Source organism: Serinus canaria, chromosome 3, assembly GCF_022539315.1.
Source record: "Serinus canaria isolate serCan28SL12 chromosome 3, serCan2020, whole genome shotgun sequence".
Taxonomy (NCBI): Eukaryota; Metazoa; Chordata; class Aves; order Passeriformes; family Fringillidae; genus Serinus; species Serinus canaria.
Window position 1 is genome coordinate 68948913 of NC_066316.1, and position 17127 is coordinate 68966039.

The following is a 17127-nucleotide window of genomic DNA, read 5'->3' on the forward strand; positions in this document are numbered from 1 at the left end:
GGCATCTGAATTGCCTCCATCCTGTAGTAACAGGAATAGCAGCCAAATTCCAACCACTTTCACTTTTTCTGTAGAACAAAGCATTCTCTCCATGATCTAAATCACTCTGTTCAGAGCAGCAGAATCATATCTACTGGGGTATTTTTTGTCAATGAGTTTACGGACTAAACATTCCCAGGCTTATGCTTTCTGTAGATTTTGTTAGTTGAGGCTTATTCTCCATAGATAAAAGTTCTTCTCAAACTGTCCATCCTGATTGTTTATTTTAAGGTAATTTATATGTCGCTGGATTTGTACATATCTGAAAGCAGTCTTGTAATTGGTACATTCCCAATGGTCTTTTTGAAAAACACTTCTTCTATTGTAGATGGACTAATTGAACGTAAAGCTGGTAAAAGCAATAGAAGTTTTCCAAAACGGCAGGGTTGTGTGGGATACCTAGAGACAGAGAGAAAATTTCATTGAAGTTTTAAAGTATTTTTTCCAAGGAAGGACTTTATTTTATAGAAAAAGACCAATATTTACTAAATTTCACAGGTAATACTACCTATGTGTCCCAGTTTGAGACAAATTTGTGAGGAAACCCCATAACTTCAACCTAAGTGCAGTCTGCACGGTCTAGAATGAGTCAGAATCTAGTGGGATACTATTGTCACCCCAGGACACTGTGCCAAAACCCTGTGTTTTGTACTTTTCTGAGGAACAAGGTTGACTCCAAGGAAAACTCTCTGTGGCAGTCAGCAGAACATAGGACAAAGTTTCTGAGTTTTGTTTAGCTCCTTTGTTCATTCCCCTAGAGCAGTAGGAATACAAAAACTGGACCTGCTCTGATGTGTCCCTCATACAGCAATGTTCTCAATACAGTACAGGGAAGAGCTTGACTTGTAGTAATGGCCCTGTCTTTGAAGAACAGTTTAAAACTAGCTGGATTGTCATGGTAATCACCCCCTTTTGGTTAGCAGATATATTGAATACCAATTGACATTTGTAAGGAAAGTTTTTGTTACAGAAGCTGTGCTTTTCCCCAGGTAATGTGTTTGTGTATAGGATGTTTTCCATCCTTTCTCCCTGCTTTTGAAGTCAGCTCAGCCCAGGATGTGCATTTTTAGCTGTGCTTATGCTCTTTACAACAGTGATTCTCAAACTTCTGCTTACAGTGGTCTCCCTAAAGGGAAGTGTAGGTTGTTTGGAGAAACATGCTGCTTCCCCAGACTGCCCTCCCTTGCATCCTCTTGAGAGCAACTCCACTGGGATCAAAGGGCTGGTACTGCAGTGACATTGGAAGGAGGGTAAATTCAAGCCTTAGGATGAAACACACAGGCTGAAAGCCCTCTCACTGTGGAGTCTGAGTGAGAGTCCTGTCAGTGGACTGTACTTTTCCCTTGTAAAAGGATATTGTTTACAACATACACTGGGTAGCACAGTATCTAAATACTTCCAGCAACACAGAAATGCTGTGGAAAATTTGTTCCCTTGGAAGGGAAGATGTGGCTATATATTCCTCCCTGGCTTCTCTCTCCAACAGGCCCTGTCTCACTTAAGGTCTCCAGGGAGCAATCTTCATGGAAAAAGCCTTCCTTAAAAACAGAAAGAGACCAGTATGCAGCAGTTGTTCTTTTTGCTCTGAAGCAGCCATAACTGGATGGAATTTGCATTTTTACTTCCATCCCCTGTGAAGGCCATTCTCTGTAGACTAATAGAAGTGCTTCAGAGACCACCAAATCTCTAGTACTGGTAGGACTTCTGCCTAACAGAGCTACTATGACAGCAAATCAAAGTTTCAGAGAGAAAGAATTGTACAAAAGTTCCTCTTCCACTGCTCCATCTCCAGCTGGTTTAGTCTCATGGACTTCCACTGCAATTAAAGGACTTTGCTGCGGCACCACAATGGGATTCACAAATTCTGGGGTTTTCATTTAAACCTGATCACAAACTCTGGGTGGCATCTTGGAAGAGCCACTTAAGCTCCTTGTGTCCTTCTTTCTGTGTCTGCAAAATGGAGGAGGTTATATGGGAACTGGAGATGGTGTATGAAAGGCACTCATACCAATGAGATGCAATGTTTTAAGCATCACTTTTAGTGGTATTTAATTGAATAAAACATAGAGGAAATTTAGCCCTCTGAACTGCAAAGTGTTGCACGGCCATTATCACTTCCCAGAGGAAGAGCTCTCCTTTTAACACCTTTCTGTTGGTTTAAAAACACCCATGTGCTGGAGCACACTTAAAGAGGAGCAACAAAGGTGGTTAAGGGTCTAGAGCACAAGTCCTGGTTAAGGGTCTAGAGCAACAGCTAAGGGAGTTGCCATTGTTTAGTCTGAAGAAAAGGAGCTAAGGGGAGGCTTTATCACTCTCTACCTGAAAGGAAATTGTAGTGACGTGGGTTTTGGTCCCTACTCCCAGTCACAAACAATAGGACAAGAGGAAATGGCCTCAAATTGCACCAGTGGAGGTTTAGTTTGGATATTAGGAAAAATTTCTTTTCTAAAAAGGTTGTCAAGCATTGGAACAGGCTGCACAGGGAAGTGGTGGAGTCATCATCCCTAAAGGTATTTAAAACGTGTAGATGTGGCACTTGGGAACATGATTTAGTCATGGACTTGGCAGCAGTAATGGTTGAACTGAATGATTTTAAGGATCCTTTCCAACATTTTCTATGGTTCTATTTCAGAAATCCCAGCTGGCTGACAGCCAATGTATACTCTCTGTAGCAGCCTGGTCCCCATTTCAGTCAGTGCAAATGCCACCTTCCGTGCAATGAGAGCAGGATTTCACCCCTACACCTGCCAGAAGCATTGGCAGAAGACACCACTGACCTGGTGTGAATGTAGCTGTTCAGGGTGAGCTGGGCTTCGTCTTGAAGGGCTGCTATGGCAGCAGCATTTCGGAAACTCCTCAGTTCAGAACCACTGTGTGTGGGCACTGGAAAGCAGATCAGTTACTAGTTCAGTTTGACTCTTGGGTGGATCAAAACAGTTCAGCTAGTGCTATCAATGGAAATTAAACGTTCCCATTAGTTCCCCAGCACTCCATTGTCAGCCCTTTCAAAATGCAGCAATGACTATTGGAATTCAATATGGGAAAACCTACTGGGTGATTCAAACCTATGCCTGCTTTAAAATCACTTTAAAGCAGCAACCTCATACGAGACAAGTGAGACATCCTCTCTGCTTACCAGCTTTAAAAGTGACAATGCATTTGAGACAGGCAAATTCAGTAGCATCTAGCCGAAGTTGTCTAAATCTAGCCACAACCTCCTGTAAGGCCTGTATTTCTGAAATAATTTTATTCAGCTTCTGAGAATCTGTATTGTCACCGTTCATGCCTGAAATAGAAACAGATGAAATAATTAATATTAAAGGCATTTATTTCATATTGATTTCTGACAAAATCCTCAGTATCAATGTCCTCTCTATTGTCACACTTGTCTATCTGGTTCCATGTAAACTGACTATATTGTATGAAAGTTAATATAAAATCTTCTCTTGGATGATAACAAACACAGTAATTTGCATTTAAATGACAATGCAAGCAGTCATGAATACAACAAAACAACATTATTTGCATTTAAATATAGATTTATAAATGACAGGTATGCTCTATTGTTCAGTAGGAATTTGTTATTCTTTACATGTTGTTCTTTTTTCAGTAATGTATTTTTATGGTAATTTTTGTAACAAAGTCATTAAATTGTGCAATTCTTACCAGATACAGCCAGTAGAGTGTTAGCATCAACTGGAATGGCCCATTGTGCTATTCCTAGAACAAACAGTTCTCTCCAAGCATCTTCCAAAAGCATCAGCTGTCATATAATAGATGTACAATATAACATAGTGTATAATTTATAGATTTATAAACAATTTAAATATGTAAATTTCTGTTATTTTAAAAACTACTTTAAATGCCTGTCATGGTATTTCCCCCACAGCATTCATTAGCTCTTCTCTTAGCCTTTTGAGAAGGTGTCTAGAAAAAAGTCTATGCATTGTAGAAAAACACTGAGGGTTGGCTCACTGTGCACCATGTTGTGGACCAAAAGGGAAGAGAAAGAAAGAAAGAGAGAACTCTTTTCCCAGAGCATTTGCTCACAACATGAACACGCCTGCTTTCTCAGCATGGTATGGGTTCTCTTCTCCTCCCCCTCAGCATTTATACAGCTGTTCTAGGACAGGTCTTTCCTCTTGCTCTCTGGGGATTACACTCCTTTCCCTCAGGAAGGCAGAATATTGTGAAGAAAAGCCTGGATAATGTCCTGCATCAGTGTAGGGAGCAGTGCTTTAGAGCACATATGCATCTTATAACCCCTTCCTTCCTAAGCCAGTCTCTATATCTGCCAAGCACAGCATCTGGACACACAAACAATCTCTCAGTGCCACTTAGTTTTCTGCTTTTTTGCTTAAAATCCCTCAGAAATTCCAGGGACTAGGAGTTATTTCCTTTCAGAGATGCAAATATCCAGGCACCTACACTGACAGTATTGCTAGTTTTCTGCAGTTTTTGCACATTGCATGTCTGTATGGAGGATGTGTTTTTCTCTGTTTTCTCTGAGGCAATGCTTGTGATTTCCCTGAAGAGGCAGTGGTGCATCTGAAGAGGAGACAAGACTTCTGGAAATGCAGACTGGCAAAACCAGAACAGACATGTTTAGTCTTGAGGGCATCTATGGATTGTTAGATTGTAAGCCCAGACCAGCTCTTAAGAGAGCTTTGGAGGACCTCTGGTTCAGCTGAAGTGCATGGCCAAAGGGCATGTGGTGGTGTGTACATGTTGCTGAGACCTTGTGTCACAAAATAGGGTGGGAGAGATTTGAAGGGGTAAGAAACTGTAGTGGGTTCAGAAGGTACTTTCTACCAGCTCTATGCAGTTCCCAGCCTCACACATCCCCGCGGAGACGCTCCCGGAGTGGGAAGGAGAGCGGCCGGAGCAGAAGGGGAAAAGCGGGGCTGCCTCCGCCTGGGCGCGGGCACGACACGCCGACGTGTAAACCCATGTTTGTCCATCGCCTGGCTCTGCGGAGGCTTTCCGAGAGGCCACCCCTCTCTGTCCTCCAGTACCCAGGCGATGTGCTGGCTGTGCCTTCCCCCTGCCCGCATCCCTCCTTCTCCCTGCGCATCTCCCCCATCCTCTCCGGTGGGCTGCGGCGGGGGAACCTGCAGGGGGGAGGCTGGCTGGGGCACCCAGCGCCCCGCCTCGGCCCGGGACCCCCTAGCAACGGAGGGTGAGGCTGTGAGGCTGCTCCATCCTGCTTCGGGAGTCTCTCTGTTGGTGGGGCAGGGGCAATGCGGGCCCCTGCGGAAATGCAGGGTAGGGGGTGCAGGGGGTGAGGGGGCTAGGCTGCTGCTGGTACCTGATTTCCTGATTTGCAAACATAGGTCCTATTCCTCCTGATGCTCCTCTTGAAAAATCCCGAGCACCCATCGCAGGCGTAAACCCCATAGTGCTTTCCGGAGCTGCGGTCCCCACACACTTTGCAAGGGATGTCTAAAATGCGACCTGAAAGCAGAGAAGGGAAAGAGGGGGAGAGAGAGCTCTCAGCAATCTGACCTCCGGAGGGATTAGCCCCAGAGCCGCAGTACAAGCAAATAATGAAGTGATTTTATAGCCAACTTTCTTTTCCTTGAGCAAGTGTCAGTTTTCTACAATGAGCATTATTCATGCCCCGCTACGTTTATTTGGATCTTCTATAATCGCCAAGACCCATTTTGGAAGGGAAGATTACAGCAGCGGGAGCAGCAGTCTTGCCTGCGAGAAGTGAGGATGAGGGGGGAGGGGAGGGAATTCGGGGGGTTTGGTGAGGGGGGTGTGTGTTTCTCTGGCTTTCTGGCGGTCGGCAAACAGGACGGCACTTTCCCTGGGCAGGAGAGCAGTCAGGAGACCGATGCACAGAATAAACCAAACCAAAACAAAACAAAATTATCAGGAAGCCAAGCAACCTCCTCTCCCCGCTAGCAACCCTGGCGAAAGGGGGCTGATTTCCCACGGCAGAGAAGGAGTGCCATTTTCTTCACCCCAAAACCTGCAGCAAAACTTTCCGTCTCTGTTTTGTGCGCGGAGGAGTCAGCGGACCTGTGAGCCTGGCGGGCGGGCAGTGTCCCCCCGTCCCGCTCAGCTCCGCCTCGCCACAGCCCCCGCTCCGCCGGGCTCTGCCTTCACACCGGCTTCGACTAGAACTGCAAATACTCTCAGGGAGATGTAAAAACTGTACAGAGGACGGGGCAATTGCATATGGGTTGAAGAACACCGTGGCCAACACCCCGCTACGAGTCTGACTGGGACTAACTTTTGCTCCTTGGTCTTTTTATTTTTGTTTTTCTTGGAGGGTGGGATGGGGAGGTGGCGGGTATGTTTCTTTTCTTGTTCTTTTCTTTTTTTTTTTTTCCTTTGTTCTTTTAATTATCTTTTTGGCATTTCTTTACTTTTTTTCTGTTAATACGTTTAATTATCTGTTTCTTGCATTTTCCTTGCCTATCGTTTTCTTTTCTCTTTAATTTTTTCATTTAATTTAATGAATTTCCTTGTTTTCATGTCAATATTATCTTCTTTTTCCTGCTCTACTTTTATCTGTTTTAAGGGGGGAGGAAGGGAGGGAAGGGCCGGGGGGCGTTTCCCGAGTGTCTCTGGCGGGGGACTGGTGGAGTGGCGGGGGCAGGGAAGCAGGGGGAGGGGAAGGCGGCGATGGGACGGGGGTGGGTGCGCGGAGCGGAGAGGAGATCGAGGCAGACGGAGAGTGGAAGAGGCATGACGGAGCGGACGAGGCGGGGCGAGGAGAGAGAGGAGGGAGCCCCGCCTACTCCCTCTCTATACGACACTTCCTCCCCCCCCCCCTATCCGCCCCCCGACCACTCTCTCCCTTTCTCCCAATCCCCCCCCCCTCTCCATTAGAGGCTAACGGTATGAGTGCGACGCGAAGCCGTATACACCTCTGTATCCTGCACCTTCCCCCCTGCCTTTCTCCCTAACACTGTTAGCCAGTATATTAGTCGGCTGAGTATGCTTCTAGGGTTATGGTCGTCTGTATGCTCTTCTCTTCTCTTCTCTTCTCTTCACGTGCTTATCTTCTTTTCTTATCTTCTCTGTCTCTTCTCTTTATTCTTCCCTATGCCTCAAACAGCCGTCTGCCCTACTGGACACAGAACTTAAATTATAAATTCAGTCCCTCTCACAAAACCTTGGTCTCGAAACTCTAATGTAGGGCTCTCGGGGTAGCTATATTTATTTGGAAGTAGTTTAGGGACAGCCCTGGCTACGGGTGGGTGAAGATGGAGGGGGAAAAGCGGCAGGGTGCGGAGCAGTGCTGGAGGGCGGGAGAGGGGGAATGGAAACAGGCCGCAGGGGCTTCTCTCGCTCCCAAGAGAATTTAGGAGTCCGAGATACTTTCAGACATGTCTGCGCTAAGGTTCTAAGACAATGCCTGCTGGCAGACAATAGGGACATTAGATAAAGTGTTAACTTAATGATTTTGCCCATTGAAACTCGTTTGACTGCCTCCAATGAGCACAAGCTGCCAGCTTCTCCCCTAAATGAAACCCGACAGCTGCTATACACAACACGGCGAGAGGGACGGGGATTAGGTTAGGGACTGCGAGAGGGAGGGGTGGCGGAGGGAGAGGAAGGTGGGAGGAGGGGAGAGAGGTTAAAGAATAGAAAACTTTTGCGCAATTAATAAGGAGCGCAGCTGAAGGATGCCCCCCCGCACACCACTGCCTGCGAGCAAACCGCGGCTTTGGAGCTGCAGGTAGGCGCCCGTGAGGAGGGCTGAGGCCAAGGCACGGTTTCTGGGAGTGTGTAATTACAAGCCCTCCTTGCCACCTGCCTATTGGGGCACCAGTGACCCGTCAAAAAGTGTTAGCATGGGGAATTCGGATATCGCACAATGCAAAACGGGGGAAAGCGCCCGACTTCCCTCTCCAGTCCTTAGCATCCACAGGGAGAGAGAGGATCCACACGCACGCACACAAAGGAGGAGGAGGAGGGGCAGGCTGGGGGTGGGGGCAGAGACACTGAAGCGGTACGTGCAGCGGTGGTGCATCCCGGTGCCGAGCCCGGCTCTGCGGCGCTGCCCCCGCGCACCCCGTCCCAGCGCCGCTCCCCTTCCCGCGGCTGCGGGCCTCGGCCTCGGTCGCGCACCCGGGCCCGCCGTGTGACCTCCACCCCCCGGGGCACCGGGCAGCCACGGGGTCCCCGCTTGCCCGGCCGGCCTGCGGTGTGGGGCGGCCGGCTCCTCTGCCGGCGCTTAAGTCGGCCAGTGGAGACGGAAAAAACTTGTGTTAGCTTCCCCCACACAGATTTTAAGTTTGGGAGCCGCTTTGGGAAAAAAAAAAAAATCCTATGCACAATGTAGTACATATCCACACCATGCATATAAACACACGGACCATATATTCCTTACACGTTCCCGTATTCCTGCCATAGATCGCGAGCACCTGGAGCACGTCACCAAACCCACATAAGCACGTTTCCAGCGGCCTTAGCAGCGTGGCCGGTCTGCTCAGCTCCGTGGCCCCCGGCGAGGCCGTGGACGGGGTAGGGAGCACGGCTGGAGCCCCCCGCGTCGCGCGTTTGCGGGGCCGCCCCGTCCCGCCGCCCGCCTGGCCGCACTGTGCCCACCCCCTCCGCCCCTCCAAACCCCCAGCCCTGCCCCGCGGGGGCTGTTATGAGAAAACTTTCTTGCTGGGCAAAATATGAAATAAATAGACGGGTAAGAGGCAGGGCGGGGGGTGGGAAGGGAAAAATGTAAGCTTGACACAGGGTCATGCGATAACTGATTAACTCTGTTTAAAAGCGCTCCGGTTCCCCGAGGTACCGCTTCGTCTCAGAAGTTTTAGCGCTAAGAAAATGGGATTTCGTTCAGCAGGGAAACCGTTTTGAACATCCCACGACAGGGGGTCCTTGGGGGCTTTTTTTGTGTGTCATAATTGCTTAAAGGATATATGGCAGCCCCGATTACTGTAATTACCATCAGAGGCTGTTGAAAGAAGTTAGTCTGGGCTCGGGGGACGGCGGGATGGGGTCTTGTTACCACCCAGGCAGACATCGCAGTTGACATCGTCGGGCGCCCACCGGCGGGCAGAAAAGCCAAGAGGCAGCCCCCTCGCCCGGGAGCCCCTCAGGACCCCCGGGACGATCGCCCCGGCCCTGGGACAGCCGGTCGGGCTTTTGCATGCACTGCCGAGGCCGGCTGGGCTCGGGCCCGGGCGCTGAGGAGACCCAGCGTGTCCCCATCCCCGTGGGGTTTGACGGAGTCGGGCCTCGGGGTCCCTTTCGGGAGGTCCCCAGGGGTCAGGGGGTCATCAGCGAAAACGGCGGTGGTGGCCGGGGCGTCGCTCAGCGCCGTGGGGCCGGAGGAGCGATCCAGCCTGGCGGGTTTTCACCTCCTCAAAATGTCTCCGGCAGAAGCCCCGCCGCCCTTTGGGGACAAGACTCCCCGATACTTCCTGCCCCTCCTCATCACTCAGAAACCTGCCAGGAGCCCCGATAACGTCCCGACACGGCTGCCAACGGGCCCGATCCCTCTCAAGCTGCCTCGCACGATCCGGGCAGCCTGGGGAGAGCAGTCGGCCGAAGCAGCCCCGGCCGCCGCAGGCTTTTTAGCCCCCGTCCTCTTCCCCGGTTAGTAGTACCTTAGCACCTCGACTACAATTTTATTTCCTTCCTTGCGGGGCTGGGGCAAAAGGATGCCGCACTCCGCTCCGAGGAGGAAGGGGGCAAACCAGCGACGCCGAAGCGGCGGCAGCTCGGCCGCAGCGCCGGGGGCTCCGCGCCGCCCGCTTCCTCCACGCGCGCCCTCCGCGCCGCGGCCCCCGGCTGCCCCCAGCGCCCCGCCGCCGCGCCCCCTCCCTCCTGCCCGGCTTCCCGGCCCCCGCGGACAAAGGGCGGACTCGGGTCAAAATAATGGAGGGCAGCGGCGAGGAGAAGGCCGCGGGGCAGGCGGGGGGCGGCCGGTGGCAGGTACCGCGGCGGGAGGGAGATTTGCCTCCCTTGGCCGCCACTCCGCAACCCCGGGAGCCTGTCGGAGCGCAGAGGAAATAGCTGTCCGATCCATCACTTGTCAGACGCCACGATTACTGTAATTACCATCAGAGGCTGTTGAAAGAAGTTAGTCTGGGCTCGGGGGACGGCGGGGATGGGGTCTTGTTACCACCCAGGCAGACATCGCAGTTGACATCGTCGGGCGCCCACCGGCGGGCAGAAAGCCAAAGAGGCAGCCCCACTCGCCCGGGAGCCCTCAGGACCCCGGGACGATCGCCCCGGCCCTGGGACAGCCGGTCGGGCTTTTGCATGCACTGCCGAGGCAGGCTGGGCTCGGGCCCGGGCGCTGAGGAGGACCCAGCGTGTCCCCATCCCGTGGGGTTTGACGGAGTCGGGCCTCGGGGTCCCTTTCGGGAGGTCCCCAGGGGTCAGGGGGTCATCAGCGAAAACGGCGGTGGTGGCCGGGGCGTCGCTCAGCGCCGTGGGGCCGGAGGAGCGATCCAGCCTGGCGGGTTTTCACCTCCTCAAAGTGTCTCCGGCAGAAGCCCCGCCGCCCTTTGGGGACAAGACCCCGATACTTCCTGCCCCTCCTCATCACTCAGAAACCTGCCAGGAGCCCCGATAACGTCCCGACACGGCTGCCAACGGGCCCGATCCTCTCAAGCTGCCTCGCACGATCCGGGCAGCCTGGGGAGAGCAGTCGGCCGAAGCAGCCCCGGCCGCCGCAGGCTTTTTAGCCCCCGTCCTCTTCCCCGGTTAGTAGTACCTTAGCACCTCGACTACAATTTTATTTCCTTCCTTGCGGGGGCTGGGGCAAAAGGATGCCGCACTCCGCTACGAGGAGGAAGGGGGCACAAACCAGCGACCGCCTAAGCGGCGGCAGCTCGGCCGCAGCGCGGGGGCTCCGCGCCGCCGCTTCCTCCACGCGCGCCCTCCGCGCCGCGGCCCCGGCTGCCCCGGCCCGCCGCCGCGCCCCCTCCCTCCTGCCCGGCTTCCCGGCCCCCGCGGACAAAGGGCGGACTCGGGTCAAAATAATGGAGGGCAGCGGCGAGGAGAAGGCCGCGGGGCAGGCGGGGGGCGGCCGGTGGCAGGTACCGCGGCGGGAGGGAGATTTGCCTCCCTTGGCCGCCACTCCGCAACCCCGGGAGCCTGTCGGAGCGCAGAGGAAATAGCTGTCCGATCCATCACTTGTCAGACATTAAATTGGATTGGGTATTTTTCCCCCCTTTGTTACTGACTCCATCCATATTACAAACTCCGAAAGTCCCATTGGGATTATACGAATTGAGCCATTCTGTATGAGCCGTTAGTCATGCTTTAAATTCCCCAGTTATGAGGTGCATGGATTTAGGATTAAGGAAAATGTGACTTTTAAGTTGTTTCTGCTTTCCTCGTTGCAGGATTATTTGTTGTAACTGGGAATGGTGTGCAAAGTATTGCATTTAAATCCTCCTTCGACTGAGTTGCTTACGCGATTCCGTGTAATTGAGTGACCGAAGTTTCAAACTCTTAAAAAGAAATCCATTATGTCGCAGAAGATTGCATAAAGTCCGTGAGGAAAACCAGCATGTTTAAACGCCGAAACTACTTTGAAACCCAAACCTTCCCCCCTTCACCCCTGTGCCGGAGACCCGCACTTAACCGGCCGCGTCCCGGCAGGACCAGCCCCCTCCCCGCCGTCGGCGGAGTCGCCTTCCGGGTGCTCGCTGCCCACGGGCTTCTGCCCCGCTTCCCAGCCCGGAAAGCCGGGGCACGCAGCTGGAAAACGGCTTTTTGAAAGCCCCAGGCCCAAACTCCATCGGCGCAACCCCGAGCGTATATATTCGTTGCCACTCCGGTTGGAAATATACACTTCTTTTTCAATTGGGCGCGGGGTGTGGGGGGGTGCAAACCCAAGCCACAACCCCCCCTCCCCTTCCTCTCCCTCCCCTCCACCTCCCGCCCCCCAGGCCAGGCTGCAGCCGGCCTCGGAAAGGCTGCTCGAAGCCTCCACCGCGTTATTACCCACTTGTTGATCCCGCCGGCTTGCTCATGCTCGAAGCCCCCGTGAGTCGCTAAACTCGGGGCGAAGTGTCGGCGCCGGGGCGAGGCGGTGCGGCCCCCCCGGGGGCCCCCCTGCTCCGCTGGGCAGGTGCCTCCCTTGGGTGCTCACTGCTGGCTCCGCCGCGGGGCCCGGCACATCCTTGCCGCAGCCCCGCTCCCCCAGCGATGTCCTCCCGAGGGAAGGGGATACGCCACGGGGACGCGGAAAGGGGGTGGGGGGCGCGGAAAGAAAAGTGGAGCAAAAGGAAAAAAAAAAAAAAAAAAAAAAAAGGAAAAAGGAAAAAAGAAAAAGAACAACGAGAGTGACCCAAAGTCGGCGGCCGCCGGCTGCCCCTCTCCGAGTAGGTGCTCTCGGGGACCCTGGGAGGGTGCTGGGGGTGAGACTGTGATCGCCACCGCGCTCCTGGAAGGCAAGAGAGAGCCACAGCAGCCAGGACAACAATGAGGCGAAGGAGAAGGTAGGATAGGGAGCGGGGCTCTGCGCCGAGCGCCTCGGTGCAGCAAGCAGGGAGATCAGAGCCTGGAAAAATAATGGAAGGGGGAAAAAGGCGTCAGAGGAGGCAGTCTCTGCCTCTCAGAAACTGAATGGTATAAAAAGGGAAAGGTTTCCAGAAGTTCATTACACTGGCTGACTTCGCGCTTTGAGGCTCCAGGCTTCGGCCCCTATAATATCAGCAGAGAGGCTGTGACAGGCAGCGGCGGGGAGGGGAGAGGGACGCCCTTGCCCACTGAGCTTCCCTCGCTTTCCCCCCAACTCCTGCCGCCCGCGTGACCGTCACCCCTCGCTGGCAAGGGGAGGGGGCAGGGAGGGGGTTAAATGCTAATGATATTAATGAACCCCCGAGCGGCTTCCACCTAAAATGCAGCGGCTGCCGAGACGATTCCGCCTCCTCACTCGCCTTGTGCCCTCGCTGTCATAAAAAGCGACAACTCCCCACCGCCCCGCAAAAAAAAACAACAAAAAAAAAAACCCCGAATCCCAACAAAAAGCCAACAAAAAAAAAAAAAAAAACCCAAAAACAAAACCACAACAGAAGACAAAAGGAAAGCAGAAAGAACGGATCAAGATCCCATTTCTTTTGCATTTTCCCGTGCTGAGGTGGAGCCCGCCTGCCGTTTGCCCGTGCCCTTGCCCTTGCCCCGGCCCGGGCAGCGGCTGTGCTGGCAGCCGGCGGGGTCGGGCGGGGACCGGGCCAGGGCCGTGAGCCGGGCCGGGCCGAGCCTCCAGCCTTCCCTCAGGGCAGCCGGACCGCCGTCCTGCCGCGGGAGCCGCAGGCTGTCCCGGGGGGGCAGGGCCGGCCGGGTCTCGGAGGCGCACGGCGGGCTGTGCTCCCGCTCCCTGGCGCCGGGACTTGTTGCACGGCGGCCGTGCGAGGAGCCCGCCCTTGCCCGGTGGGGCTGCTCCGAACCCCGGGCACCGCCGGCCCTCGCTGCCCCTCAGCAGCTCGCCACCCCCGAGCGTCCCGGGAGCGCTGCCAGAGCCGCGGTGCAGGGGGCGGCGAGGGGCCAGAGGTGGGACCCTTTTTCAACTCCGATTTCACCGAGAGGCTGCAGAGCTCTCCCGCTCCTGCTTGGAACTGAGAGGTGAGAGCTGCTAGAGCAGCCGAAGGATGGTGAGAGATGCGCATCTGGGGAGGAAGGGAGGACTATCTCTCCTGTGGATGCAAGCTGCGCCGGGCAAGGGCACCAGAGAGCAGGGGTGGCAGGTGCTGTCCCTCGGTCCCTTCTTTCTTATCCCTGTCACTCGTGGGAGGTGTTGATGGACCACAACAGACTTCCCCCTTGTTGGTTATGATCCTGGGAGAATGTGGTGCTCAGCCCAGTCCCAAGCACCAGTCCCAAACACTGTCCCGGTCTTCCTGCTCTTCATATTTCATCCTTGCGTCTTTCTATCTCAGGTTATGGGTGTTTCCTCTTGTGCTGATACTGTAACTGTGTCGAAGGGCTGCATGACTCCGGGCAGCTCTGGAATCCCAGCGACTTTCTGCTCTTTGCTCCCCATGAGACCAGTGCATCCACAACACAGAAGAAAGCCTTGAACCAGGACAAGCCTGGTCTGCCTGACACTGAGGGACACGGTTCAGAGGACTGGGAAGTTGCTCAGGGAGATCTCAGAAAGCAAAGACTTTCAGGGATCAGGGAATGCAGACAAATTCACTCCAAATCTGCTTCCAGGGAGGCAGGGAATAGTTCACCTCCTTGAGCAATGTGAAAAAGCAACAGGGAAGGAGATGCTGCATTAGCAAGGTCTGAAGGCCAAAAGAAAGAGGATTAAATGGCAGCAGGGCCCAAGCCTGGCCTGGGCATCTCCTGCTCCAGAGAGGCAGATCTCTGGCCATATAGCAGACACAATTGTTTGTCTTGTAAACTCAAAGCCACCTCAAAAACACTGCAAAGGCTGATCAGACCATGTCCACAGGTTTCAAATGCACCTGAGAGAGGCTGCTCTGAATGCAGACAGGGCTTTCCTCCCATGCACAGGCTCTGCTGAGAGAAAAAAAAGAGCTCAAAACATCCCACCTCTCCACCCAAAACTCCACTAACATAACCCAGACACCCAAAGCTGGCTCTGCATGTGGGCTGGTGCTGCAGTTGCTGTGGAGAGAGGAGAGCAAACCATCAGCCCTTCCTGTTCCCTGGCTGTGCATGGCCTGCTTTGTAAACCTGTACCAGCTGAGGTTGTCCTTTTCTCTTCAGAGCCTTTCCTGTGGTTTCTGTGATGGACAGAGAATCTCAGCCCTGAAAATGAAGGCAAGAGTACTCTTGGAAGAGTACAGGGGAGAGCTCTCTCCCACCTCCAGCTTTTGCTGCTGGTTCTATCCAAAGCTGTTTCCAGGGCCATTTGAACAAAAAGTATTTCAGCTTCCAAAAGATGAGAAATTACAGGTAACATTTAGTACTTGGAATGAGTACCATTATTGCCATTTAACAGTTACCATATGTCTGGTTTTGACGGGTAAGTAGTAGTGAATTTCTTCATAGTAGTGGACATAGTGCTGTGTTGGGATTTAGGGTGAGAATATGTCAGTACACATGATGTTTTAGTTGTTGCTGAGAAGTGCTTATACTAAGTCAAGGATTTTTCAGCTTCTCATACTACCCTGCCAGAGAGTGGGCTGGGGTGTGCAAGAAGATGGGAAGGGATGCTGCTGGGACAACTGCCCCAACTGGCAATAGGTATATCACCATATCATACAACCTCATACTGAACCAAGCAGCTGGGGGGAGATGGCAAGAGGACTGTCTGGGGCAGCAGTCCAGTTGGTGGTTGAGCAATTGTCCATCACTTCACTGTATATCCTTTTATCATTATATTAAGGGGGCTGCGAGGGGCCAGAGGTGGGACCCTTTTTCAACTCCGATTTCACCGAGAGGCTGCAGAGCTCTCCCGCTCCTGCTTGGAACTGAGAGGTGAGAGCTGCTAGAGCAGCCGAAGGATGGTGAGAGATGCGCATCTGGGGAGGAAGGGAGGACTATCTCTCCTGTGGATGCAAGCTGCGCCGGGCAAGGGCACCAGAGAGCAGGGGTGGCAGGTGCTGTCCCTCGGTCCCTTCTTTCTTATCCCTGTCACTCGTGGGAGGTGTTGATGGACCACAACAGACTTCCCCCTTGTTGGTTATGATCCTGGGAGAATGTGGTGCTCAGCCCAGTCCCAAGCACCAGTCCCAAACACTGTCCCGGTCTTCCTGCTCTTCATATTTCATCCTTGCGTCTTTCTATCTCAGGTTATGGGTGTTTCCTCTTGTGCTGATACTGTAACTGTGTCGAAGGGCTGCATGACTCCGGGCAGCTCTGGAATCCCAGCGACTTTCTGCTCTTTGCTCCCCATGAGACCAGTGCATCCACAACACAGAAGAAAGCCTTGAACCAGGACAAGCCTGGTCCTGCCTGACACTGAGGGACACGGTTCAGAGGACTGGGAAGTTGCTCAGGGAGATCTCAGAAAGCAAAGACTTTCAGGGATCAGGGAATGCAGACAAATTCACTCCAAATCTGCTTCCAGGGAGGCAGGGAATAGTTCACCTCCTTGAGCAATGTGAAAAGCAACAGGGAAGGAGATGCTGCATTAGCAAGGTCTGAAGGCCAAAAGAAAGAGGATTAAATGGCAGCAGGGCCCAAGCCTGGCCCTGGGCATCTCCTGCTCCAGAGAGGCAGATCTCTGGCCATATAGCAGACACAATTGTTTGTCTTGTAAACTCAAAGCCACCTCAAAAACACTGCAAAGGCTGATCAGACCATGTCCACAGGTTTCAAATGCACCTGAGAGAGGCTGCTCTGAATGCAGACAGGGCTTTTCCTCCCATGCACAGGCTCTGCTGAGAGAAAAAAAAGAGCTCAAACATCCCACCTCTCCACCCAAAACTCCACTAACATAACCCAGACACCCAAAGCTGGCTCTGCATGTGGGCTGGTGCTGCAGTTGCTGTGGAGAGAGCAAACCATCAGCCCTTTCCTGTTCCCTGGCTGTGCCTGGCCTTGCTTTGTAAACCTGTACCAGCTGAGGTTTGTCCTTTTCTCTTCAGAGCCTTTCCTGTGGTTTCTGTGATGGACAGAGATATCTCAGCCCTGAAAATGAAGGCAAGAGTACTCTTGGAAGAGTACAGGGGAGAGCTCTCTCCCACCTCCAGCTTTTTGCTGCTGGTTCTATCAAAGCTGTTTCCAGGGCCATTTGAACAAAAAGTATTTCAGCTTCCAAAAGATGAGAAATTACAGGTAACATTTAGTACTTGGAATGATTACCATTATTGCCATTTAACATTTACCATATGTCCTGGTTTTTGACGGAGTAGTAGTGAATTTTCTTCATAGTAGCTGGCATAGTGCTGTGTTTGGGATTTAGGGTGAGAATAATGTCAGTAACACACTGATGTTTTAGTTGTTGCTGAGAAGTGCTTATACTAAGTCAAGGATTTTTCAGCTTCTCATACTACCCTGCCAGAGAGTGGGCTGGGGTGTGCAAGAAGATGGGAGGGGATGCTGCTGGGACAACTGCCCCAACTGGCAATAGGTATATCCCATATCATACAACATCATACTGAACCAAGCAGCTGGGGGGAGATGGCAAGAGGACTGTCTGGGCAGCAGTCAGTTGGTGGTGAGCAATTGTCCATCACT

General features: G+C 52.9%; 1 protein-coding gene across 1 annotated transcript; it reads right to left on the minus strand.

The window, feature by feature from the left end:
• Window positions 1-275: 275 nt before the first annotated feature.
• On the minus strand, window positions 276-12002 carry NR2E1 (nuclear receptor subfamily 2 group E member 1). Its single transcript, XM_050971889.1, has 6 exons — window positions 11978-12002; window positions 5348-5493; window positions 3706-3802; window positions 3176-3325; window positions 2817-2922; window positions 276-438 (listed from the first exon to the last, which is right to left on the minus strand). The coding sequence occupies exons 1-6, from the start codon at window positions 12000-12002 to the stop codon at window positions 276-278; spliced, it is 687 nt and encodes a 228-aa protein (XP_050827846.1).
• Between the last annotated feature and the right edge of the window lie 5125 nt (window positions 12003-17127).